The 25,868-nt window shown below is 34.6% G+C and overlaps 4 protein-coding genes across 6 annotated transcripts; 3 read left to right on the top strand and 1 right to left on the bottom strand.

Annotated features, from left to right (window-relative positions):
- The first annotated feature begins 688 nt into the window (after positions 1 to 688).
- On the top strand, positions 689 to 3,576 carry LOC111886945 (transcription initiation factor IIE subunit alpha). Of its 2 annotated transcripts, XM_023883186.2 has the most exons (9): positions 689 to 781; positions 900 to 1,028; positions 1,421 to 1,541; positions 1,638 to 1,754; positions 1,833 to 1,942; positions 2,022 to 2,400; positions 2,491 to 2,736; positions 2,936 to 3,128; positions 3,247 to 3,576. In XM_023883186.2, exons 1-9 carry the CDS (start codon positions 759 to 761, stop codon positions 3,333 to 3,335), a joined length of 1,407 nt encoding a protein of 468 aa, XP_023738954.1. In that variant the 5' UTR covers positions 689 to 758; the 3' UTR covers positions 3,336 to 3,576. The 2 variants fall into 2 exon arrangements, with proteins under 2 accessions (XP_023738954.1, XP_023738956.1); XM_023883188.3 differs by lacking the exon at positions 689 to 781 and having other exon boundaries at positions 805 to 1,028; positions 1,306 to 1,541.
- Positions 3,577 to 5,796: 2,220 nt separating this feature from the next.
- LOC111886903 (probable xyloglucan endotransglucosylase/hydrolase protein 30) lies at positions 5,797 to 7,720 on the top strand. The gene is made up of 4 exons (XM_023883143.3): positions 5,797 to 6,555; positions 6,647 to 6,747; positions 6,949 to 7,157; positions 7,222 to 7,720. The coding sequence occupies exons 1-4, from the start codon at positions 6,258 to 6,260 to the stop codon at positions 7,718 to 7,720; spliced, it is 1,107 nt and encodes a 368-aa protein (XP_023738911.1). The 5' UTR covers positions 5,797 to 6,257.
- A 468-nt stretch (positions 7,721 to 8,188) lies between these two features.
- LOC111886885 (syntaxin-22) lies at positions 8,189 to 10,442 on the bottom strand. The gene is made up of 7 exons (XM_023883127.3): positions 10,004 to 10,442; positions 9,459 to 9,552; positions 9,212 to 9,351; positions 9,061 to 9,135; positions 8,821 to 8,978; positions 8,493 to 8,593; positions 8,189 to 8,385 (listed from the first exon to the last, which is right to left on the bottom strand). Exons 1-7 carry the CDS (start codon positions 10,198 to 10,200, stop codon positions 8,320 to 8,322), a joined length of 831 nt encoding a protein of 276 aa, XP_023738895.1. The 5' UTR covers positions 10,201 to 10,442; the 3' UTR covers positions 8,189 to 8,319.
- Positions 10,443 to 23,321: 12,879 nt separating this feature from the next.
- Positions 23,322 to 25,441, top strand: LOC111886933 (binding partner of ACD11 1). 2 transcript variants are annotated; one of them, XM_023883172.3, is made up of 5 exons: positions 23,322 to 23,520; positions 24,280 to 24,405; positions 24,473 to 24,548; positions 24,686 to 24,763; positions 24,846 to 25,441. In XM_023883172.3, the coding sequence occupies exons 2-5, from the start codon at positions 24,368 to 24,370 to the stop codon at positions 25,233 to 25,235; spliced, it is 582 nt and encodes a 193-aa protein (XP_023738940.1). In that variant the 5' UTR covers positions 23,322 to 23,520; positions 24,280 to 24,367; the 3' UTR covers positions 25,236 to 25,441. The 2 variants fall into 2 exon arrangements, with proteins under 2 accessions (XP_023738940.1, XP_023738939.1); XM_023883171.3 differs by having other exon boundaries at positions 23,324 to 23,520; positions 24,280 to 24,383.
- Positions 25,442 to 25,868: the final 427 nt, after the last annotated feature.

Raw genomic sequence — 25,868 nt, 5'->3', positions numbered from 1 at the left:
TATATTATTAATGCAATTGATGATGTTGATGCTTGTTTACTATTATGCTTTGTTGTGATACTGTATATGACGTCATCCACCCCCGAGTGTTTCCGTCGTTCCGGTTTTGGGGTGTGACAATATAGCACAACAATTGGAAACTACCTTAAAAAAAATAAAGAACCTACTTTTAAGTTTTTTTATGTGTTAAAAAAACATTTTAAAAGGAAAAAAAAATAAGTTACTAGGGGTCATTACATCTTATGTGCTCTCAAATATATAGGGTTAAATATGATATATAGTTTTTATCAAACAATAAGGTATCATTGCACTAATAATCAATTAGTTTTTCATTAATTGGTGCGGTTTTTCAGTTATATTTCAATCGATTTTTAAAAAATTTAATCGGTTGTGTCTGATCGGTTTTAATAGGTTAAACTGGTTGGTCCAGTTTTTTTACGGTACATGACCCAACCCGATACAGTTCGAGTCTCGACCGTAAAACCGCACCCCTTTTTCAAACTCTATTATTACTTGTTGTAAAACTCAAGTGGGTCCATGATGTTTCAGTGATAAAATTTGTAAAATTTTAAATTTATAAAATTTGTAAAATTTTTTTTAGAAAAGTGGGTGATAAAGGCTTTCACTTAAAAACCCAACTCAATTTTTGGCCCATTTGGTCCGTTTGAAAGGGGGATAAAGTATAAACCTTGTAATATCTTGGCAGTTATTTCCATGGTCGATTATTCGAGACACTTTGTAGTTTGGGTTATTAAAACATGATCATCGAGCCATTTAACAAGTAAATCCCTTACCCTTACTTATCTTCGTAAAAAGTTTAACCGAGCGTTAAGTTGTGCAATTTCCTTACGTTTTCATGAATTTGGGTTTTGATTAATTTATCATTATGATTGATTTAGATTGGTGAAGTTGGTTGCGAGGGCATTTTACGATGATATTACTGCAAAAGGAGATAATCAACATCAACCCAAATCAGGGAGGAGCGATAATAGGGGAATTGCTGTTGTTGTTCTTGACGCTCTTACGAGGTAATTCGGTTGTAATTTCGTTGCCATTATATCAATATCACGATCATGCAGTATTCTATAATATATTCCACGTCTTTTGCTTTGATTAACTGTTTGGGAAATTTGTTACAATTGTAAATCATGAATTACCTCTATTGGTCCATCCATTTCTTCTAAATTGTATCCATGATCACATATTGATTTACTTATATTCAGTCGAAAAAAGAAACAGCTTCTTATATACAGCACCTACTCCAAACAGATATCATTTATCTATTTCAGTGTTATCCCTAAACAGGACCTTAGTTTGTCCATGAAAAGAACAAACAATTGATGAAGTAGGCTGGAAAACTAGGGTTTATATTTTTTTATATATGCTCCTACCATGGTGCATTTATCTTGTGTTACTTTAGACGCCAATGGGTACACGAAGAAGATTTAGCAAAAGATTTAAAGTTGCATTTAAAACAACTTCGCCGAACTTTACAGTTCTTTGAAGAAGAAAAACTTGTAAGCAGGGTTCACATGAAAGAGGTTAGATACTAATATATTTGCATTATTATATATATACATATGTATATACAATAATCTGTTTCATTAAATGTATATATTAAAAAAAAAAAATTACAGACTGCCAAAGGTGCAAAAGCCTATAGTGCTGCTGCTGCTGATAGTCACCCTGGAAGAGAAGGAGATGAAAAGGTTAAATATCACACTCACTCTTATTGCTGTCTGGACTATGCACAGGTTAATAATTAATTTACATTTTCTTTTTAACCTTTTCTTTTAATTTTCATTAATAGTAATTATTATTATTTGTTGTAGATACATGATGTGGTGAGGTATAGATTGCACAGGATGAAGAAAAAGTTGAAAGATGAATTAGACAACAAGAACACAGTCCAAGAATACGTATGCCCAAAATGTGGAAAAAGGTTCCATCTTTTTTCTTTTTTTCTTATCTTTAACGATGTTTGACCAGTCAAAACTGAAAAAGATTCTCACCCTTTTCAGATATAACGCGTTGGATGCCATTCAATTGATCTGTTTTGAAGACGACTCTTTTCATTGTGAAATTTGCAACACTGAATTAGTAGCAGAAAGTGACAAATTAGCTTCCGAACAAGATTTGGGAGATGGTGATGATAATGCAAGAAGACGAAGGCGTGAGAAATTGAGAGATTTGCTTCAAAAATTGGAGATGGAATTGACGCCATTAATAGATCAGCTTGGAAGATTAAAAGACCTTGAAGCCCCTGATTATGGAACTCTTGAAACATGGAAAGCTAGAGCACGTGCTGTTGCACGTGCATCTAATGCCAATGAATATGATCCTACTACAAATGGACATGGACAGGGAGGAACACGTATGCCGTTTCTTGGAGAGACAAAGGTTTCTGCTTCTTCTTTTTTTTCGTTATGACGATTTTGCCCTTGATGAATACTTGGAATTACAGTTTTGTTATTTATTACTTATTATTAGGTTGAAGTGGCGTTTTGTGGTGAGGAAGAAAAAGGGGAGATAAAATGTGAGGATGAAGATGAAGCTATGAAAGTGTTGCCACCATGGATGATTAAACAAGGGATGAATCTTACAAATGAACAGCGTGGAGGTGTAAACCAACAAGAATCAAAAATGGAAGGAGGAACTTCTTCTGCAGCTGCTGCTATCGATTTCAAAGATGACAACAAGTTGACTAGTCAACAGGATGATGTCAAGAATCTTCAGGTTTTTTTTTTTTTTTTTTTTACAATTTGTATAAATAGTCAAATTAAACTAGGAACTTTTCAAGAAAAGACATTGGGATGGCTTTTTCAGAAAGAGGGTGAAAATATAAGGGCTTTTGTGACAAGAACCCTTTTGTTTGAGGGGGTGTTTGTAAAATTTATGGTGTTGGGATTTAAAATTATTGTGGTGGTTGATGTAGGATGAATATTTCAAAGCGTATTATGCTGCTTTACTTGAGAGGCAAAAAGAACACGAACAAGGCATGAAAAAGGAACAATATTTATCAAAGAATAATAATAACTCTGCTGACGTGGAGGCCTTGAATTCAAGAAAACGCCAACGTGATGATGACGTGGAAGGTGATGTGGAATGGGAAGAGACTCCAACTGCAGGTATAAGTTATAAAATCATATTACATTTGTAATTGTAATTTATCTACTAAAGTCTTAACAACATTAGATCAAATTGAGTTTCCCCTAAGAAGCCATTGTTGTTTGACTTTTTTTGCAGATGAGACTTTCAAAGTTGACTTAAATGTGGAAGCAACAGAGCCTTCAGGGGATGATGATGATGATGGAATTGATTGGGAAGAGGGTTAATTACTTACTAGAAAAAGAAAAGGAAAAAAAATAACCTTGAAAACCTTCTACTTATGCAAAATTGAGTTTTTTTTAGAGATTTTTCTAGATATGTTGCTATTGTACACCTTTTTGTGAATATGAAATGTTTAAGTTCTAACGAAATACAATCGTCTTACATAGATGATTGTTATCCAATTGAAAATTCATCTACAAAAAATTGATGATATTAGTATGTATATAAAATTACAGTTTTAAGAAATGGATACCAATTTTCATATTTCCTTACTTTTCATTCTATTATGCTATGAAAGTAATATGGACATCAAGTAGCCTAATTTCTATATTTTCTAACTTATTCGGTTCTTCCATGGAATTTTTAGTATGGAAATAACATATTAAATCTAACTTCTTATTTAATTCTTCCGGTAGTTCAGTTTAATTCAGATAAGTATGTAGGTATATGGTACACAGAATCAAATCAGACTGAGAAAAACGTTTTTGTTTTGGTTCGTTTTTTAGTTACTTAGATGCAAACAATTAAGTCCATAAAATACCATGTTTATGCATGCAACATTTTATTCAAACTAACCTCATTATTAATTCATTTATTTTATCTAGAAATATTGATTAAGCTAACCATAATTTTAAGTACACTTAATCAAAATACCATGCAATTTTTTGTAAATTGGCAAAATAACCAACAAACCTGGAATGGGTAATTTGAGACTCGAGTTCAGCCTGACCTATTAAGATACTACATCTCGGACTAAGTGTAAAATCTCATACTTATTGGTGAAATAAAAAATGGTACTCGATCTTTGACAATGTTGCACTTTATGGCTTGGTCCTTGTTTCATTTCCTGGTGTTTTTTAGGAACCAACAACTTAAAAAACATAGTGGAATGTTATTTCGTATCCAAAACCTTATAAAGCTATTTATTTTTCATTAGTGACCCTCTAATAACTTAGAAAACTAGTATAGGGTTCTCGTCGTTGACTTTAGCCGGCCTTTGACCATTTTGGAATGGTATGCCATATTCTTGAATACGAAGAAGAGTCTGGGATGCGAAGAACATTTTCGGTATTGCGAAGAAAATTGTCTGGAATATACTTTGAAATGATGTCCCAAACAACATAACTAACTTGGGTTAGCTTGATATTAGGCAGGAACATTCGTTCAAGACCCCTCTTACTATGTCATAAACGCATGGCATTGGTGTCGATATTCTGGTAAGTTACAACAGAAACCGTTATACGAGCCACTTTCCCGGCAGTTGTGCTTTTGTAAGTGTCTCGATGTTCCTATTAGCGTGGAATGTGACCATTTGCTTATGTGTTATATGTTATGAAAAGAATTACAAACCCACAAAGTAGAGGAAATGTTTTATGAGATCGACGAGTACGAATTCACCTTTGGGAGGACTTTTTCGTCGTATTATCTATTCTGTTTTGGTGATTATTTCTCAGCTTCGGAGTCCGATTATGAGTTTTAGTTACGACTGTTTCCTATGATTAAAATGAACAACTTGGTTTGGTTGGAATATATAAAGAGTGTATTTGATAAAATCCACGGATGAGTTATCAAACAAGGATACAAGCCCGTGTAACTTTTTTTACCCAATGCTCAGCACTTTGCATTTATTTATTGTGTCCACTATCCACTTTTTCTTGTCTTTGATGGATCGTAGTTTATCCTACATTTAGCGCCTAACTCACTTCGATTGGGCTTTCATTTATTTGCATTATGCTTCTTTGGTCTCTACTATCTTCCTAATAAATTCAGAGGTGCCTTGAGACCTTATCTTGGAGGTTGAAAGACACTTAGCAACATGGCCGGTCCAGACGGTGGACAACCCGGGCGATCGCACAGGGCCCACATCTCCAAGGGGCCCATAATTTATGGGATATATATATATATATATATATATATATATATATATATATATATATATATATATATATATATATTACCTAAATAATTTTTAAGGTCTAAAGTTGGTTTAAACTCAAATTAGCTCAAAAGATAAACAATTTGGCTTGTTTGTTATTGCTAATTGAAGATGTTTATAGTGAAGAATAAATGATATTTTTTTTAATCTTTATTATATTTGTCTTTGAGGGACTTTTTTTCTTTTCGCCCCGGGCCTCATATATGTTTGGACCGGCCTTGCTTAACAGTGAGAATGAATTTCATCCAATCGAAATTCATTTTCTAAAAATGGATTTTAATGATTTTTGCTTTGAAATATGTTATTAATGGCTTTTGGTGTGAATTATGTTAAGATCTAAGATGATTTAAATAGCACATGAATATATATATATATATATATATATATATATATATATATATATATATATATATATATATATATATATATATATATATATGTGGGCATTCTAACGAATTTGAGTGGTATGTGAGAATTCATAAATAGTTAGGTGGTTTTTGTATGATAATAAAGTGGTATCTGAAGAGTAAAATGGTAGAAATGTGTTTGGTAATTTAATTTCATATATTGTTAGGTAGGTGGTGTGAGACAACTTAGATATACAACTATTTATAAAGTTTATTTTGAAAAAAAAAAAAATTAAATGCTGACTCATGGATATGAACTGTAGTAAAGTCTAGAATACCGTGTTTTGGAGAAAATAATGATTTTGCAAAAACCCAAACACTTTGTTATTTTTGTTAAAAACTTAGTTTATTTAGCAAATTTGGAAAAAAAAAATATTGAAAAAAAAAGTAAAATATTTTGATTTATTTGAAGGGCAGTTTGGTCTTTGTAGACCGTTGCCACTACTACTACCAAAAAAAAAAAAAAAAAAAAAAAGTCCATCCTCGTTGAATTCCCGGTCTTTCTTTTTTCCTTTTCACGCTCCGTATGAGGATGCATCATGCATGCATGCATATAGATTTGTATGCTAAAATCCAGATAAAATATGGATCATAGATATCGCCGTGTTAATCGCCATCGTCGCCGGAGACAATGTTCTTCTCCGTCATCGGAGACAAAAACAACAACCTTGTTGACGTCGTCCTCCTCCCTCCACCACCTCCTATTGTTTATCTTATGTGTTAACCATATTTCTAGCGGATATAATCCTATAAATATGGCAATGGCTTTTGACCTGAACACCATAACCTTCGATCAAGGCTACGCAACTCTCTTCAGCGACTTCAATATCGATCGATCTGACGACGATCAGAGCGTCCGTCTCATCCTCAATCGTCAATCTGGTATGTCAGGTTCAGAATTGAAAGAGAGATAATGCCCTTTGTTTATGAATATTTGATGGATTGATTACATTTTATGGATGAATGAATGCAGGTTCTGGTATTATATCGACCGATTATTACAATTATGGATTCTTCAGTGCGAAAATCAAATTGCCAACGAGGTACACCGCGGGAATCGTCGTCGCCTTTTATGTATGTAATTCATCATCGCCTGATTTCGATTTCGATTTCGTTTTACTTTTCCTCATCAACATTTTGTGATCTGATTTGAGAAAATTAGGGCAAAATTCGGTAAAAAAAAAACGTTAGAACAGAGTTTTAGTAGAAGAACAACTCAGTTTAATCTATTGCTCAAATTTGATGATCAGATGAGAATCGAATATTCTGGTGCAGACATCTAATGTAGATATGTTCACCAAGACTCATGATGAGTTGGATTTGGAGTTTTTGGGAAACGTAAGAGGGAAGCCATGGAGGTTTCAGACAAACATCTACGGTAATGGTAGCACAACCCGTGGTCGTGAAGAGAGATACCGGTTGTGGTTTGATCCAAGCAAAGAGTTTCATCGCTACAGCATTCTTTGGGCACGAAACAAGATCATGTACTTCCATTAATTAATTTGTTGATTTGTTTGATGAATTTCTGAGGATTTTGTTTTTCTTCAGATTTTACGTTGACGAAATCCCAATAAGAGAAGTTCTACGAGACGACAATATGGGAGGCGACTATCCATCAAAGCCGATGTCATCATACGCCACCGTATGGGACGCCTCTTCATGGGCCACTAACGGTGGCCGGAATAAAGTGGACTACCGATTCGAACCCTTTGCCGCCGAGTTCCGGGATCTGGTCCTCCAAGGTTGTCCGGTGGACCCCATGGACGCCACCTCCACCAATTGCCTTGACGCCCTTGATGAACTGGAATCGTCGGAGTTCGCGACCATTACTCCCCGGCAGCGGCAAGCCAAGAAGTGGTTCCGGGAAAAGTATATGTACTACAGTTACTGCTATGACCGGTTAAGGTACCCTTCTCCATTTCCGGAGTGCTTGTTAATTTCTTCCGAACAGGATTTGTTTAAGAATAGTGGGAGGCTAAAAAACCGGCAAAAGTTTCATCGGAGGCGCCGCCCTCGTCGCCGGCCCAATACAACAGCCGTATATTAGCCCTCATGTAAAACTTGCCATGTATAATTAATTGTATTATGTTTGTAAGATACAACACATTACTACATGAATAACTGTATACATATTATACAACGTGTTCAACTACTTGGTCTATTTTAATTAGATATACATCAAAAATCCACAATGTTTTATTTTGGGGCTGATATGTTTATTATTGAATCAGGTAAGAGGTGGGTATACAATAATATGTATGTTAGAAGTTGAATCAATCAGCAGCTATCATATGTGGACAACTTGACTTAACATGTAAAGCCAAAAATCCATGCTTAATAAAGCTATATATCATTTGAATAAAATTGGATTTAAATTATTAAATCCTTTGTTGTACATCATAGGAATTTGGAAGAACGCTTTAATAAAGAAATGTATAATTAATTGTTGCAACTTTGATGGTAAAAAAAGGTGATAAAGCTTTGTGACCATAATTTATGGAAATTGTTGCAATGGTGAAAAACAAGGAAGATGAACCAATGATATTGTCAATTTTACAGAAAGAATCCCTGCAAACAAATATAATTTTCAAGTAGGTTATATATTTATTGTAATCACACAATCAATCCTTGTACAATCTTTTAGGCTCAAAATGCAAGTATCGTAATCAGAATCAGAAGAACAATTCCCACTATCACCAAAAGCAAGCAAGTCTGCACACACACACCAAAAAAAATATTTAAAATTAAAACCCTCATCAACACAATAACAAATAACATTACTTAACCAATATATATATATATATATATTAACAATTTACCATTGAAGAATTTGCTTTTTGAGTTTTGGATGCTTTTGAAAGCTGGATTCTTGCTTGTGCAGTTGCAGCATGAGAATTCTCAATATTTGACCCAATATCATCTGAAAAAAACCAAACATCATGTAATTTACTTTCCTTAATTATAGCATTGCACTTTTGTTGTTGTTTTTTTCATTACAACATTGTACTTTGAAGGTATTCCTTATTAGGAGATTGTAATTTGAATTACGATGACATGGCAGGTTTTTATGCCATGTCATTGTCCGGGCCCATGTGCATGTTAGTCCAAAAAACAAGTGAGAAAAAGAGAAACTCATGCTCTACTTACCAATCATGGCTCCTTGTTCATGAACCAAAACAGCAAGATCTTTAAAAATCTCATTTACTTCCCCAATTTGATTCTGTATTTCTTGAATCCCCTGTTCTCTTTCCTCAATTATTGCCTCATTAAAAGCAATCTCATTGTCCAATAACAATACCTCCTGTCTACACAACACAAGAAAAAACTCATAAAATTAATGATGACGTGGCCTTAAAGGGTAAAAACGGAAGAACAACAACACCTCACCTTCTAGATTCCACAAGAAGTGCACGTTGTTCAGGGTTTTTGTCTGAGTTTATATCCATTTCACTGGCTGCATAACTGCAAATAAAATCATAATAATCTGTTAATTCTCAAAGTTAATTTGTAGTTCAATTTATGTGAATTGGACATTTACCTTGAAGGAAGAACAGCTTGAGGAACAAAAGGAGTGTAAGCTGTCTCTCTTTCAGCTGAGAGGCGTTGAGCTTTTTGGAATTCTTTTAGAACTGCTTGAAAATCTTTTGCAAGTTTAGCATCTGTAATCTTTTTGCTAGTCTGCATGCAAACAAAAATAAAAATCAATCACCGTGGCATGAAAGGAATGTAATTTTTTTTTTTTGATGTGTTTGTGTATGAGAATTGAGAAGGTATCAATTACTTACACTAACTTCAGCACGATGATCTGTTTCACTAGCTTGTTTGAGTTTCTCTGAAGTATCCTTCACCAATTGCCCAATATGTAGTCTTGTTTTGTGCCTATTGTTTGAGTAAACTCATTGTCAATATTCATCACGTAATTTATCTAATCTTTTGACAGCAATTAACGATTTCAATAGTTTTAGCAAAAAGATGATTGGAACATTGTTTCAGTTATTAACTGATCCTAGTAGAAATTGAAATTGTATGCTTCGGTTCGTTAATCTGTTAATAACATGTTTTTATAGGGTATTTAAATAACTACTCTTTGTGTTCTATAAACATGTTTCGCATAATTTGTAAGCTCGATTTGCAATTCAATTGTATGTCAACAGCACCTATAATTCTCTGATTACTCATTCAGTGGATGAACAAATTGTACCAATTCAAACCTAATTGTCGGTGGCTGAGAACAATTATACAAAAAAAAAAACTAAGGGTTTTAGATCAAATTGCAATCGACAACCCTAAAAAGATTATAATCGAAGAAAAATTATAGAATAAGACGTACAGTTTTTCTCGAAGTTCGGGGGTATCTTTAGGGGTACCAAGGGTGTTGACTAGCCGCTGAAACGAGGAGACGGCGGTGTTGATCTGGAAAATTCCGGAAGCAATAGCTTGGGTCGGATCTTGTTTCCTGACGCCATTTGCGTATGCCCCTCGTCTTGAATTGAATTGGCGACCGGCTTCAAGATCTTGAAAGCTCATCTTACCTTATACCTAATAACTTGTGTATCCCTCGAATAAACCCTAAACTTGGAGATTTGATGCGAATCCTACGACAAAGAATTATTCGATTGAGATGAAAAACCCTAACGATCGAGCAGGGTGGTCTGTCTCGATCGAAAGGGTGAAGATTGTAAGCGGGTTTGGCAATCGGCGTGACGTGAGGGTTGATGAAGAATTATTTAGCGCAATTTGGGGGAGAATTGCCGCAAAAGCAATGATATATTGATATCGAAGGGGGGATACGTGGTTGTATGTATTTGACGCCGGCGCGTGAAAGTCAGACCGAAAGGGACACGTCGGCGGTGCGTAGCCAAGAGTTATCAAGTATTTATTTTGTTTATTGGAAGCTTCGAATGGATCACATTTAAATTTATATGCGTTTAATCGTTGTCTATTTAATAAAGTCCTTATATATATTAATTTCATAATCGATTTAGTCACTGTATATTTTTTTTATTCAATTAACTCTTAAATACCGGTAATCGTATTCAATTTAACACTTTGACCCGGTCAACAGGTCATCCAACTTTCAAAAATTACATTTTTGGCCCAGATTTTAAAATTTATTACAAATTTGGTCCAAATTTTACACTTTTGGCCCAGATTTTAAATTTTTTTACAAATTTGGTCCAAACTTTACCTTTTTTGCCCAAATTTTAGAATTTTATTATGAATTCATCCTAATTTTAGTTTTTTTTACAACTTTTTTCTCAAAAAATTGTTTCTAATATGTTTTTTCTTTATAAAATCATATTTATACAAAAAAAATGTATTTTCACATAAAAATCTTATATTTTCTATATAAAAACTTTTCTTAAAAAGTTTTTTGTATATGAAATATCTAGTTATAAAAATATGTATTCATTTAGTATATAAATATATATAAATTCGTTTTTATAAAAAAATATATACAAACACCTATCACCTTTATATATATATATATATATATATATATATATATATATATATATATATATATATATAAATGCACACAAATAGGTGTGTATCTATATTTTTTTTATAAAATCGTGTTTGTTTATATTTTTTTATAAAAACGTGTTTGAATAATTTTTTATATAATATGTGTTCGTATACATTTTATAAAAACGTGTTTGAATAAGTTTTTATATAATACGTGTTTGTATATATTTTATAAAATCGTGTTTGTATACATTTTATAAAATGTATACGAGCACGTATTATATAAAAAAATATTCAAACACGTTTTTATAAAAAAAATATATAAACAAACACGATTTTATAAAAAAAATATAGATAAAATAGGTGTTTGTATACATTTTTTTGTAAAATATGTTTTTGTATACATTTTTTTTATAAAAACGGATTTCTATATATTTATATACTTAATAAATACCTATTTTTATAACTAAATATTTCATATACAAAAAACTTTTTGAAGAAAGTTTTTATGTATAAAATATAAGATTTTTATGTGAAAATAAGTTTTTTTTTAATAAATATGATATTATAAAGATAAAGCATATTTCAAACAATTCTTTTAGAAAAAGAAGTTGTAAAAAAACTAAAGTTAGGATGAATTCATAATAAAATTCTAAAATTTGGGCAAAAAGGGTAAAGTATGGACCAAATTTGTAACAAAATTTAAAATTTGGGCAAAAAGTGTAAATTTTGGACCAAATTTGTAATAAAATTTGAAATCTGGGCCAAAAATGTAATTTTTGAAAGTTAGATGACCTGTTGACCGGGTCAAAGGGTTAAATTGAATACGATTACCGGTATTTGGGACTTAATTGAATAAAAAAAATATATAAGGACTAAATCGATTATGAGGTCAATATGTAGGGACTTTATTGCAGTTTTCCCTTTACGAAATCATATAAAAGTTACAAAGTATAGCGTCTATATAAATCCGTACCAAGCTGCATCGGAAGTCACTTATGGAATATTAGTATTATTTTGAATCGTGTGACTTTGAATCATATACCTTCTCAATGAAATTTTATATAGGCACGTATTGTGGTCGCATTACTTATATGTGTTAGGTTATAATTTTTAAACCTTAAAAAAATTAAAATTGAGTCATTTTCTTGCAACGAGACAAGAAAATCTTTCACTTTCACATACCATAATGCTTTGTTCGTGTGGTTTTCACACCTGACAAATATCATCTAATACATTGCATCACCATCATCACACCGATCGATCAGCTCCAAAGAAAAAGGGTGTAGTGATCACTTGAGTGATGGGTGTGAAGAAGAAGCAATAAAAGAAGAAACAAGAGATAAATCAGTCGTAAAGGGGGTGGGGGTGGCCATGGGGAGGCACTCCACATCAACATCATTTGCGGGGTGTTCACTTCAGGAATAAGTAGCCACATTCACATCTCATGGGTGGTGTGTTGTGTATACCATATGACTTTAGTTGTGTTTTCCTCGCATCTAATTTAGTCATAAAGAATCATTTAAGAAAAGAGTAAATTATATGAATAGTCCATGTGGTTGGTGATAATTTGCACGTTTAGTCTCGCTATCTTATTTTTTTAACTTGAACGATTCCTATAATTTGGCTTTGTTGTGTCTTTGGTCCCTCTCAGACATAAACAGACTATTTTACCCTTGTTAATTTCTTTTTTTTTAACTTACATCTTCTATAATTATTAAATCCAATAGGCCCCACCATCTCTTTACCACTCTACCAACTCACCCCTCGCCTTCTTCTTCTTCCTTTCCAACAATTCCTTTACTCTGACATCTTTCCGACAACTCCATTCATGTTAGGGTACTCCAACATCTTTCTAGCAACAAATACAATCAAACCAAATACATTTAAAATACAATCAATAGAAACACAATCAAACCAAAAATCCTACAAAAGATGGTTTATGAACAAGGAAACTAAAAATACATTCCTTGAAATTAAATCAGAATGAACCTCCCGAGACAGAGAAATACAATCTCTCAAATTAAATCGTTAGAAACACAATCAAATCAAAATGAACTTCGGAAATACAATCCCTCAAATTAAATATGATGAACAAGGAAACCACAAAAAATATTTATGTTCCTAAGACATTTAATTAAAACAAACATTTGACCTACACCAAAATCAAACCCTTAGCTTGATGAATCAGTAAAAATTTTTTATCTAAAATCATACATGGTAAGCATAAATCCCAAATTGAGTCATTTGCACAGTCTTTCCAATGACACCAACTGCACAGTCTGCACTTGTCTTGAAAGATCGGTTTTGCTAGGGTTTGATGGCAAAAGAAAAACCAAGTTCTCTAGGTGTGGTAGAGTTTGCTAGCCGGAGAAAACATGGCAGATTTGGAAAATAAAATTGTCGTTGGCGAGAAGAGAAATGTAACACCCAAAGTTTTGAAGGCCAAGAAATGAAAGAAAACCCTAGTTTTTAGGGGCGACTCGGCGAGTCCGAGCGGGATCCGGTTCGAGGTGTAAGTGACCAACTCGGCGAGTCAGCCAAGTGGACTCGACGAGTCTGGTATGTGTGAGGAAAACCCTAAATCCGGGACTTTGGGCGCTATTTAAGCTCTTTATTCTCTCCATTAGGGTTCCTTAGAGCCTCCCTCATTCAGAAAGCGAACCCAAAGCCTCCATTGTTGTGCATTCAAGCTTCCAAGCCATTTTTGGGTGAATTGAAGGAAGAAGAAAGAGGGGAATCAGTGAAGCTTCAAGGATTGGCTTCAGATCTGGAGTTTGTGGAGCCTTTCTGAGATATTGGAGGTAATAAGTCATCTCTCTCCTTTAGATCTTCCATGGTTGTGAGATTTGGGGCTTTTAAGCCATGGTTTGTCACCCATTTGAGTTAGAAGCCGGATATGGAGTTGCTACTTAAGATCCAAGTGTGTTATGGACTAGAGAAGCATAAAGTATCAGCCCTTGAGTCAATGTGGAAGCCCCTTGGCCTTAAACCCTAGTTTATGGTGTATTTTGCTTAGATCTCCTTCTCTACACGTAAAGTTTGCAACTTTACGTGAGGAATAGGCTTGGGAAGGGTAGATCTACAGATTTGAGTCCCTACATGACTCAAAAGTCCTCTGCATGTATGAAGGACCGGATGGACTCGGCGAGTCCTTTGAGTGGACTCAGCGAGTAGCTTGAAGATGAGGAGGAACTCGACGAGTGGGATGAACAGCTCGTCGAGTCGGATGAAGTTGGGCATGAACTCGGCGAGTTGGATGAAGATTGTCTTGGACTCGGCGAGTCAGGTCGCGAAACCCCAAACCCTTCGAGTTGAGACTCGAAACAGTGAGTCGAATGGAGACTCGGTGAGTTGGACAGGTCAGGACTCGGTAATCGATAGACTCGGCGAGTCATGGACTGACTCGGCGAGTCGAGCCGCTAAGAGGAGGACTCTGAACATATGAACTCGGCGAGTCAATAGGGTAACTCGGCAAGTAGGGTTGACCTGGAAGGTTGACTTTGACCAGAACTTTGACTTTTCCCAGAGTTGACTTGGTTGTCTTTCGGGGGTCAGTTAGACTCAGTGTTGCTTTGACATTGGTAGCTCGGGGAGCGAGTGGAGCAGGGGTTCAGAGAGTTGTCGGTCGGCAGCCAGAGGATTATCAGCAGAGTCCAGCAGTGCGAGGTGAGTCTCCTCACTGTTTGTATGGGTCTAAGGCACCAATGTCGACCCATTTAGAATATGCATAAAAGACCAGGTGGCGGCTCCTGGCACACAATATGTTATTATGGATGATAGGAAGACCCGGGGGTTAGCCCTAGGCAATATGCATGAAAGACCAGGGGGCGGCTCCTGGCATACAGTATGTTATTATGGATGATAGGAAGACCCGGGGGTTAGCCCTAGGCAATATGTAAGAAAGACCAGGAGGTGGCTCCTGGCGCATTGTATGCTATTATATATGAAAGACCAGGAGGTCGCTTCTGGCACACTTTATGTTGTTTAGCTAAGTAGAGTAGTATGTACAGTTGTCTTTGTGATACTTGCATAAAAGACCAGGGGGTGGCCCTTGGCACATGTCTGTAAGACCAGGGGGTGGCCCTTGGCACTTGTCTGTAAGACCCAAGGAGCGACCCAGGCTTGACCAGGAAGACCATGCGCGGCCCGTGGCATAATGGCAAGACTATGTTTGGCACATAACACCTTACTTGATTATGGATAAGTCGGTTATGTATGGTTCTTGGCTATGAATGGTTTGTATGGTATGTGGTATCTGGGGAACTCACTAAGCTTCGTGCTTACGGTTTTCAGTTTTTGTTTCAGGTACTTCCAGTAGCGGATGATGGAGCTCGGGATGATCGCATGACACACACCATAGATCAGTCAGCCTGGGAATGTTTTACTCTGATAATGAACATGTGTTTTGAAAACTAATACTCTGTTTATGTCTTGAAATGATGATTTTACTTTAAGTAATATTTTATTAAAAGAAATTTTTAGTCTTGAATTTTGGGACGTTACAAGAAGAATGAGAGGCGATGAAAGATCTGGACAATCTACAGTTTCTGACGAGATCGATGAGCTTCGGTGAGAGGTTTTGGTGAAGGGCAGCAAACTTGTTTTAGTGATGAAATCTTGTCATTTCTTTTGGTGATGAACTACGACTATGGATTTTAGTGAAGTAACCTTCGGCGAGAATGTGACGAACAATCGAAGAGATAGTGTGTGAAGATTTAAGAATGATATCTCTCATATTCAAATACATTTTTATCTTTTATAACTAGAAATGTTACTCTCACTACGCGGGGGCAGAAGCTTTCAATATTGTTTCCGAATCGATAAATATGATAGACGTAGAAAGTGCAAGGATGAAAAGCCCAGAGTTTGCCCCGGACCGTTTTTTTCATGTTTTTATGAAAAAATATAAAAAAATTTACTGCAAGGATCAGAAGTTTCAAAATGGTTAAAGAATTAAAGGGGTAGGAATTAGCAAATTTTTAGAAAAGGGATCAAAGTTTTCAAACCGTTAAAGTTTTGTGGCCAAACTTTAAATATTAAAAGGTTCCTAAAAAGTTTAAAAATATTGATTGCAATGACCAAAAATGTCAAAATAGGTAAAGAATGAGAAGCAAAGTGCAGGGACCATTTCTGCCAAAAAAATATCAAGTTTACTATTCCTAAGCTTCATATATATATATATATATATATATATATATATATATATATATATATATATATATATATATATATATATATATATATATATATATATATTAATTATGAATAATAAAAGTTAGAAATTAAATCAAAAAAATAATAATAAGGGTAAAATAAGCTTTTTATGTATGGAAGGGACCAAAGACGCAACAAAACCAAATTATAGGGACCGTCCGAGTTAAAAAAAAAAAGTTAGAGACCAAGCGTGTAAATTACCAAACCACATGTACTATTCGTGTAGGTATTTTGTAAGCAAACACACAACATGCATAAGGTATGTTCGACGACGACAACAACAACAACAACAATAATAATAATAATAATAATAATAATAATAATTGATTACTAAAAGCTAGAAGTTGAAAGTTGTGTGTTTTATTTGAGTGGAAGTATTCACGAAAAATATTTGTAAGCTTTTGAAATATGTAATATGACATAAAACATAAAAAATAAAAGCTCATAAAAACATCTCAAATACATACAGCTAGGGGTGTCGAACGGGTAAAATTTTCGGGTTTCTGGTAGAACGGGTATTTCCTTAAGAAAATAATACCCGATACCCGACCTATATTGTAATTCGGGTTTTCGGGTTTCGGGTATTCGGGTTTGAGCTCGGGTCGGGTAATTATCGGGTATACCCGAAAATTTCTTAAATGACACTTATTGATAATTTTTTTTTACATGTTGGTTGGTTTAATAAAGAATCGGGTAGGAAAATACTCCATACAATTAACAAGTACATACATAATAACAATACAAACCATTATAATATGTTATGTACTTTTTTAATTCTGTTATGTGCGATAGTGAGAAACTGACAATTGTGATGACGGTTCAGGACTTCAGTTTCAACGTCGTATTCCCTTTGCAAGTTTGCGTTGACTGTCGAGCTGTCGTTCATAAGAAGGAAATGAAGGGTTTTGTTTTATTTGAAGTGTGCGTACGTGACTGCATTATATATTCGGTATTATTTAAAAAACGAATTTGGGTATTCGGGTGTACCCGAAAATAAATATTTATACCTAAAACCCGACCTATATTGTTATCGGGTTAACCTATTACCCGAATGTTCACACCCGTTACCCATTCTACCCGAATTCGAAACGGATCGGGTGGGTAGAACGAGTTTCGGTTTTTTCGACAGGCCTACATACAACCATCATGTCACTTCACCCATCATTCTACTTTTATGCAACTTTTTCTTTAACCCTCTCTAGTGAATACAACCGTCATACCATTCCACCTCATGACATTATTTTATCAAATTCTTTATATATTTATTGCATAAGAAAGAAAAAATAATAAGGATCCATCTGATCGTTCAATGGCCATAGACATTAAATCATATATCACTCCAGTTCACCTGGTCCTCATATAACCTCTATACTACTCTCATTGGAAATGCTCTAAAAAATTTCAAAAACTATTTAAAATAACCTTTAATTTTAAGATTTTTGTTAAAATAAAATTTTTAAGCTTGTATTCCTAAACAAAGTCTATTTTATAATTCTAAATTTAAAAAAAAAAAAAAAAAGATAAAACTTTTTAGGGAAAATGACTTATATGGGTAACTATGTTTCAAAATCGTTCAAAAAATATCATTTAAGTTTGGTGTGTCCAAAAAACACCATCCAAGTAAAGCATTTGTACAAAAAACACCAACAAAGTACATTCTTTGTTCAAATTTGACATTTGGTAACCGACAATTACTGGTAAAAAATAAGTAAAGGAAAAAAAACAATAAATAATGACTCAAAGAGATAACTATGTTTCAAAATCGTTTAAAAAACACCATCCAAGTTTGGTATGTTCAAAAAACATCATCCAAGTAAACTTTTTGTACAAAAAAAAAAACACCAACAAACTATATGTTTTGTTCAAATATTACCCACCGGTAATTGGTTCTTACAGATTAAATAATAACTTGGCTTAACTATTATGACATGACATAATAATGATAGACAAAATAATAAATGATATATTCCTCCTTTAAAAAACAATTTAGGGTTTCTTCATGAACGAATGACTTCTTCTTCTCCCATGCATGATTGCTCGTCTTCTTCTTAAGTGATGATCTCGAACTCAAGTCCAAAACCCTAACTCTTAACTTAAGGCAAAAAGGGCTCATTTACCCCTTCCTCAATGGACCTCCCTCACCTAAGGCCCAAATCCATAAAAGCCCAAAAAGGCATCCAACCCCAACTACAAGGCATCTAAGGCCTAATATGGCCCAAGAACACCCTAATATTGCCTTAAGCCCAAAAAATGACATGCTACAATCAGGTGGGACCGATGCCTAACTTAAACAAGTCCATTCATACGCCCAACAGATGCTGAAGCCTCTGCGATCTGGATTTTATGCAAGTACGCCCGACGTACTCCTACATACGCCCATCGTACTCGGCTAGGGTCAAGAACCGCCAATCTTCCGAAGGCCATAACTTCTTCATTCGAAGTCCAATTTTGTTCTTTATATCCACGTGAAGGAAATGAGAAGCTTTACAATACTATCAACTCTCCCATGCCATAAAACTTTTCTAACATAAAACCAAACTTCATAAAGGCTCGAACTGATACTTACTAATATGCTCTTGGGCTCAAACATAAACCGAACACTCGGTCCCTACCCTTGGTTGTACCTTGGAATGACAAAATCTAATTTAGCATTAAGGTAACACTAAGAATTGCAGTCTGAAGGCCATAACCCTTGGTATGGTTGTCTGATGCCTAAATTAGCTCCCGTAGATATAAACAATGACGAAATCACACTTAGAATGAATAAGGTAGGGCCTTCAGAATATTGGCGGTTCTTGACCATAGCTGAGTATGTTGGGCGTACGCCTTGAGTACGTCGGGCGTACTGGCTCGACATTCGGATCGTAGAGGCTTCAACATATGATGAGACTATGTACAGACTTGTTTAAGTTAGGCCTCGGGCCCACCTGATTGTAGCATGTCATTTTTTGGGCTTAAGGCAATATTGGGGTGTTCTTGGGCCATATTAGGCCTTAGATGCCTTGTAGTTGGGGTTGGATGCCTTTTTGGGCTTTTATGGATTTGGGCCTTAGGTGAGGGAGGTCCATTGAGGAAGGGGTAAATGAGCCCTTTTTGCCTTAAGTTAAGAGTTAGGGTTTTGGACTTGAGTTCGAGATCATCACTTAAGAAGAAGACGAGCAATCATGCATGGGAGAAGAATAAGTCATTCGTTCATGAAGAAACCCTAAATTGGTTTTTAAAGGATGAATATATCATTTATTGTTTTGTCGATCATTATTATGTCATGTCATGATAGTTAAGCCAAGTTATTATTTAATCTGTAAGAACCAATTACCGGTGGGTAATATTTGAACAAAACATATAGTTTGTTGGTGTTTTTTTTGTACAAAAAGTTTACTTGGATGATGTTTTTTGAACATACCAAACTTGGATGGTGTTTTTTGAACGATTTTGAAACATAGTTACCTCTTTGAGTCATTTTCTTGTTGTTTTTTTTCCTTTACTTATTTTTTACCGGTAATTGCCGGTTATCAAATGTCAAATTTGAACAAAGAATGTACTTCGTTGGTGTTTTTTTGTACAAATGTTTTACTTGGATGGTGTTTTTTGAACACACCAAACTTGAATGGTATTTTTTGAACGATTTTGAAACATAGTTACCCATATAAGTCATTTTCCCAACTTTTTAAAACTCTCAAAACCTCATTTATTGAAGGGAAAATGACTTGGAAAAATGACTTATATGGGTAACTATGTTTCAAAATCGTTCAAAAAATACCATTCAAGTTTGGTGTGTCCAAAAAACACCAACGAATTACATTCTTTGTTCAAATTTGACATTTGGTAACCGGTAATTACCGGTAAAAATAAGTAAAGGAAAAAAAACAATAGGAAATGACTCAAAAAAGTAACTATGTTACAAAATCGTTCAAAAAACACCATCCAAGTTAGGTATGTTTAAAAAACACCATCCAAGTAAACTTTTTTTTTTACCAAAAACACCAACAAACTATACGTTTTGTTCAAATATTACCCACCGGTAATTGGTTCTTACATGTTAAATGATAACTTGGCTTAACTATTATGACATGGCATAATAATGATTGACAAAACAATAAATAATATATTCCTCTTTAAAAATCGATTTAGGGTTTCTTCATGAACGAATGACTTCTTCTTCTCCTATGACTGCTCTTCTTCTTCTAAAGTGATGATCTCGAACTCAGGTCCAAAACCCTAACTCTTAACTTAAGGCAAAAAGGGCTCCTTTACCCCTGCCTCAATGGGTCTCCTCCCTCTAAGGCCCAAATCCATAAAAGCCCAAAAAGGCATCCAAGCCCAACTACAAGGCATCCAAGGCCTAATATGGCCCAAGAACCCCCAACATGGTCTTAAGCCCAAAATATGATCTGCTACAATTATGTCGGCCCGATGCCTAACTTAAACAAGTCCATTCTTACGCCCAGTATATGCTGAAGCCTCTGCAATCTGGATTTTATGCAAGTACGCCCATCGTACTCCTACGTACGCCCATCGTACTCGACTAGGCTCAAGAACTGCCAATCTTCTGAAGGCCATAACTTCTTCATTCTAAGTCCAATTTCGCTCTTTATGAGAAGCTCTACAATACTATCAACTATCCCTTGCCATAAAATGTTTCTAACATAAACCTAAACTTCATAAAGGCTCGAACTAATACTTAATGATATGCCCTTGGGCTCAAACACAAACCGAACACTTGGTCCCTACCCTCGGTTGGACCTTGTAATGACGAAATCTAATTTAACAATAAGGTAACACTAAGAATTGCAATCTGAAGGCTATAACCCTCGGTATGGTTGTCTGATGCCTAAATTAGCTCTCGTATATATATAAAGAATAACGAAATCACACTTAGAATGAAAAAGTTATGACCTTCGGAAGATTGGCGGTTCTTGACCCTAGCCGAGTACGTTGGGCATACGCTAGGAGTACGCCGGACGTACTGGCTCGACATCCGGATCGCAGAGGCTTCAACATATGATGGGACTATGCACAGACTTATTTAAGTTAGGCCTCGGGGCCACCTGATTGTAGCAGGTCATTTTTTGGGCTTAAGGCCATGTTGGAGGTTCTTGGGCCATATTAGGCCTTAGATGTCTTGTAGTTGGGGTTGGATGCCTTTTTGGGCTTTTTATGGATTTGGGCCTTAGGGGAGGTTAGGTTCATTGAGGCAGGGGTAAAGGATCCCTTTTTGCCTTAAGTTAAGAATTAGGGTTTTGGACTTGAGTTCGAGATCATCACCTTAGAAGAAGACGAGCAATCATAGGAGAAAAATAAGTCATTCGTTCATGAAGGAACCCTAAATCGGTTTTTAAAGGAGGAATATATCATTTATTGTTTTGTCAATCATTATTATGTCATGTCATAATAGTTAAGCCAAGTTATCATTTAATCTGTAAGAACCAGTTACCGGTGTGTAATATTTGAACAAATCATATAATTTGTTGGTGTTTTTTGTACAAAAAGTTTACTTGGACTGTGTTTTTTGAACATACCAATCTTGGATGGTGTTTTTTGAACGATTTTGAAATACAGTTACCTCTTTGAGTCATTTTCATATTGTTTTTTTTTCCTTTACTTATTTTTACCGGTAATTGTCGGTTACCAAAGGTCAAATTTGAACAAAGAATGTACTTCGTTGGTGTTTTTTGTACAAATGCTTTACTTGGATGATGTTTTTTGGACACGCCAAACTTGAATGATATTTTTTGAACGATTTTGAAACATAATTACCCATATAAGTCATTTTCCCTTTATTGAATTACTAGATGTCAATAATTACTTACATTATATAATATACGTGTGGCACACCAGTTATCGATTTTGATTAATTTCAATATTGTATTTTATAATTAAATGATAGTATTTAGTATTACGAATTAATACTCAATTATTTAGTAATACCAAAAACTAACGAGTGGACATATAATATATGTGATAAATATCCATTCATTATAACAGAAACCAAAAAGCTGTCAAATAATATTAAGAATTAAACGTCGACTAGTTGCAAATAAAAATACAATTACTGTTATTATTGTTGCTAAGTTTCACCTAGAAATCAAATTGATGATTTGCAGCGAGATTTGATTGTAAGAAATTGGTAGAAGCAACTATCATGTATTCATACTAAATAAAATGTGTAACATAAATTAAAACCAACATGATGATCATCGGGGAAAAGTAGACGAATCAAATTATCTTGAGAGCCATTATTTATACTACTCGAAAAGCCCTAGTGACACAAAAATCGAACGACAACCCTATCATGATTTCGTGGTGTTTATCCGATTTATAAAGAGTTCTAGAATATTCATGGAATCAATCCACGAAGTCAATGTTGACCGAGTCGGTCCAACCCATATGCAAAGTGCAAAGTGCGCCTAAATCGCACGTCCACAGCTCTACTAGACGCGTGTGTTGCTTCGTCCATCCCTTAATCTCTGCCAAAGTCTTGGAAGGCTGAAGACGAATGAAGCACTCACCTACCATTTCTCCCCACCAATATGGAATCAAGGAACCCAACCTTATAAAAATTCAATTTTTTTAATACCATCAAAATAGCCTAACGACTAATAATGATCAGCGCTATAAATAAAACTGACTCGTTGAAAACAAACCAAAAAAAATCATACAAAATAATATTATACCCAAACAAGTAAACCCCACAATAAACAAATATTATCAAACAACATTGGCACACATATAGAAGCAAGAAAAAATAGTACTAGTATAAATCATAAATGGACAAGTCGACAGGGGCCGGTGAAATCGGGCCCATCCAAGAATCCTAGTCCAAACGCGAAACTTGCACTCCACGATCGTACAATCTACTCATGCATCAACAATCAGTACCTCTTGCAATATTATTTGCACCTTTATTATTTATTTATTTATTTATTTATTTATTTATTTTGTATTTATATGAAATGACGAAATAAACCCACAGCCCCCTTTCCCTTTCCCTTTACCATTTCAAAATTCAATACGTTTTCTTAACACAGTCGTACGCTGTCTGAATCGCTAGGTTTTCGGCTACCATTTCGTGTAAATCGGTGTTCCTCCGGCGAATCGGTTGTTTTTACCGAGTTTTTCCTCTTTGATATCTGGATTTCTTATTGAGCTTTCGCAATGTCGGTAAGTGTTAATAGTACAACGTCTTTGTTGATTTGTTGCTTTCACTATCGGATATTCTGATTTATTTTTATGATTTGTGACTTTTTTAATTTATATGGATCTGTATCAGCTAAACAAGCTTCTCTAAAAGCATGTGAAACACGACAGATTAGTTGATTGAGTCAATATTGCTGAGCGGTTCTAATTTGGATTTAGCAGAGTAGAACACTTTGCATCTTTCAAAAAGTTTTCACTTTGGTGTTTATTTTGTTCTTTGTCTATAAAAAAGATTTAGAAAACGTTTTCTGGATACGATTATACAAAGATCATTTCTTAACCTAGATCGCTATTCATATATTGTTAGCTGAGTTCTTTTCTACATAATAAAACTATGCATATTTCAGAAGTTTTCAGTTATTATTGGTATACAAGTCTCGATTTCATCATTGCCCAACACTGGTCTTAGATTATGAAAATATCCCCCAAGAGGGATTTGTTGAGATGTCTCCATCAATTAATAAATTACAAAGATATGTTACATTTACATTTTACAATGCGCAATTTTAACTGATGTTAGCTTGTGTGTTTGAGTTTGAGTAGAGTACCTTAAGACAACTGTTTTTGTTAAAAAGTACTCTTTGTGATCAATGCTGATTTTTCTCTGTGAATTTCTTGTTTATGAGTGGATGGTGTATGCATTTACAACCAAGAGTGTCAATTGTCACTTTTTCATTAATGTAAAAGCATGCATTTCATAACTTTTGGTTGATATTTGTGCAGGTGAAAACTGTTAAAGTTGGCAATCTTTCTTTGAAGGCTTCTGCACGAGATGTAAGGGAGTTTTTTTCCTTTTCTGGAGATATTGTATATGTTGAGGTGCAAAGGTTGGTATGAAAGGACATCAAGGTAATTTTCACCTTCAGTTTTTTCCTTTATTTGATTTTAACACCTATTATAATGTTTTACTTTGCAGCGATGATGATTTCTCCCAAAACGCATTTGTCACCTTCACAGATTCACAAGGAGCAGATACTGCTGTTCTCCTTTCAGTAAGCAAGATTGTCTTTTTATTTGACTTCATATAACATAATGCCACATTTATTTATCATAAAACATAAAAACGTTCATGATTCATCAAATAATTAAAAAGTTTCAATTATGTTGAGCTAATAAGGTTTTGCATTAGGGAGCAACAATAGTCGACATGACTGTCACTGTAACCCTAGCACCAGACTACCATCTCCCACCAGACGCCACATCAGCAGTAAGAAATCCATTTTTTTTTTATACATAATTATTTCCATGCATTATTTGTAATCAGAAATAAATAATTTTCCATTTTACAGGCACGTGGCGTTACAGAAGGTGAGGAATCTGTTATGAGCAAAGCTGAAGATGTAATCAGCAGCATGCTTTCAAAGGGTTTTATTCTGGGAAAAGATGCTGTTTCCAAAGCCAAATCATTTGATGAGAAGATAGGATTCAGTGAGAAGGTGACCACAGGAACCTCCATGGTCAATGAAAAAGTCAAAGAGGTTGACCAGAAGCTTCAGGTTTCTGAAAAGGCTAAGTCAGCGTATGCAGCTGCTGCTTCATGGGTGACAGACGCTTTTAGTAAAGTGGCCAAATCAGCATCCGAAGTTGGACAGCAAACAAAGGAGAAAGATGACGTGGCGCCAACTCAGCAGCCTCCTTCTCCACCTAAGGCTTCACAAGTACAAGGTTTGATCCTTTAGTTTAATCCACGGATCCACCTTTCTTTGTGTACAGACGCTATTTAGTTCTTAAATTTTTTTTCATATCATTAGGTTGCTATTTAGTTCTTTCTCTATTATGCTTTTGGAAGGGTTTTTTTTTTCTTTTTTTATAAATAAGATTGTGTTTTGTTGAATTTTAGTAGAATCTATGTAATAGTTAGAAGTATTGATAAAGGGTATCCTCATCTGAATGTGTTTCGGCCTACTGTGAAACATTCACACCGGAGTATTCGTGATATGAACGTTGGCACAATGAAGAAAATGGCTATTTTGTTTCATATGATATGAAGTTCTTCAACCATATAATACATTTTTGAAGTCCAGACATCCAACTGACTGTTGTACCTACCTTCGACTTTAAACAAATAACCTGTGGAAATGTTATGTTACCCATTTAGATGGTTTTATTAAGAAACGAAAAAACTATATAATGATTGTTCGAAGGAAAAAAAGAACAAACTATAATGGTTTTTATATAATAAATTATTTAAACAAATAATAACAATTTTCATACTTGAAAAAGTTATATATGCAAGAATGGTGCAACCAAATACCAATTAGTGGTTTCTATGCACGATTTATTATTATTATTATTATTATTATTATTATTAT

This window comes from Lactuca sativa, chromosome 6 (assembly GCF_002870075.4).
Source record: "Lactuca sativa cultivar Salinas chromosome 6, Lsat_Salinas_v11, whole genome shotgun sequence".
Classification (NCBI taxonomy): Eukaryota; Viridiplantae; Streptophyta; class Magnoliopsida; order Asterales; family Asteraceae; genus Lactuca; species Lactuca sativa.
This window is presented reverse-complemented; position numbering and strand designations above follow the sequence as displayed.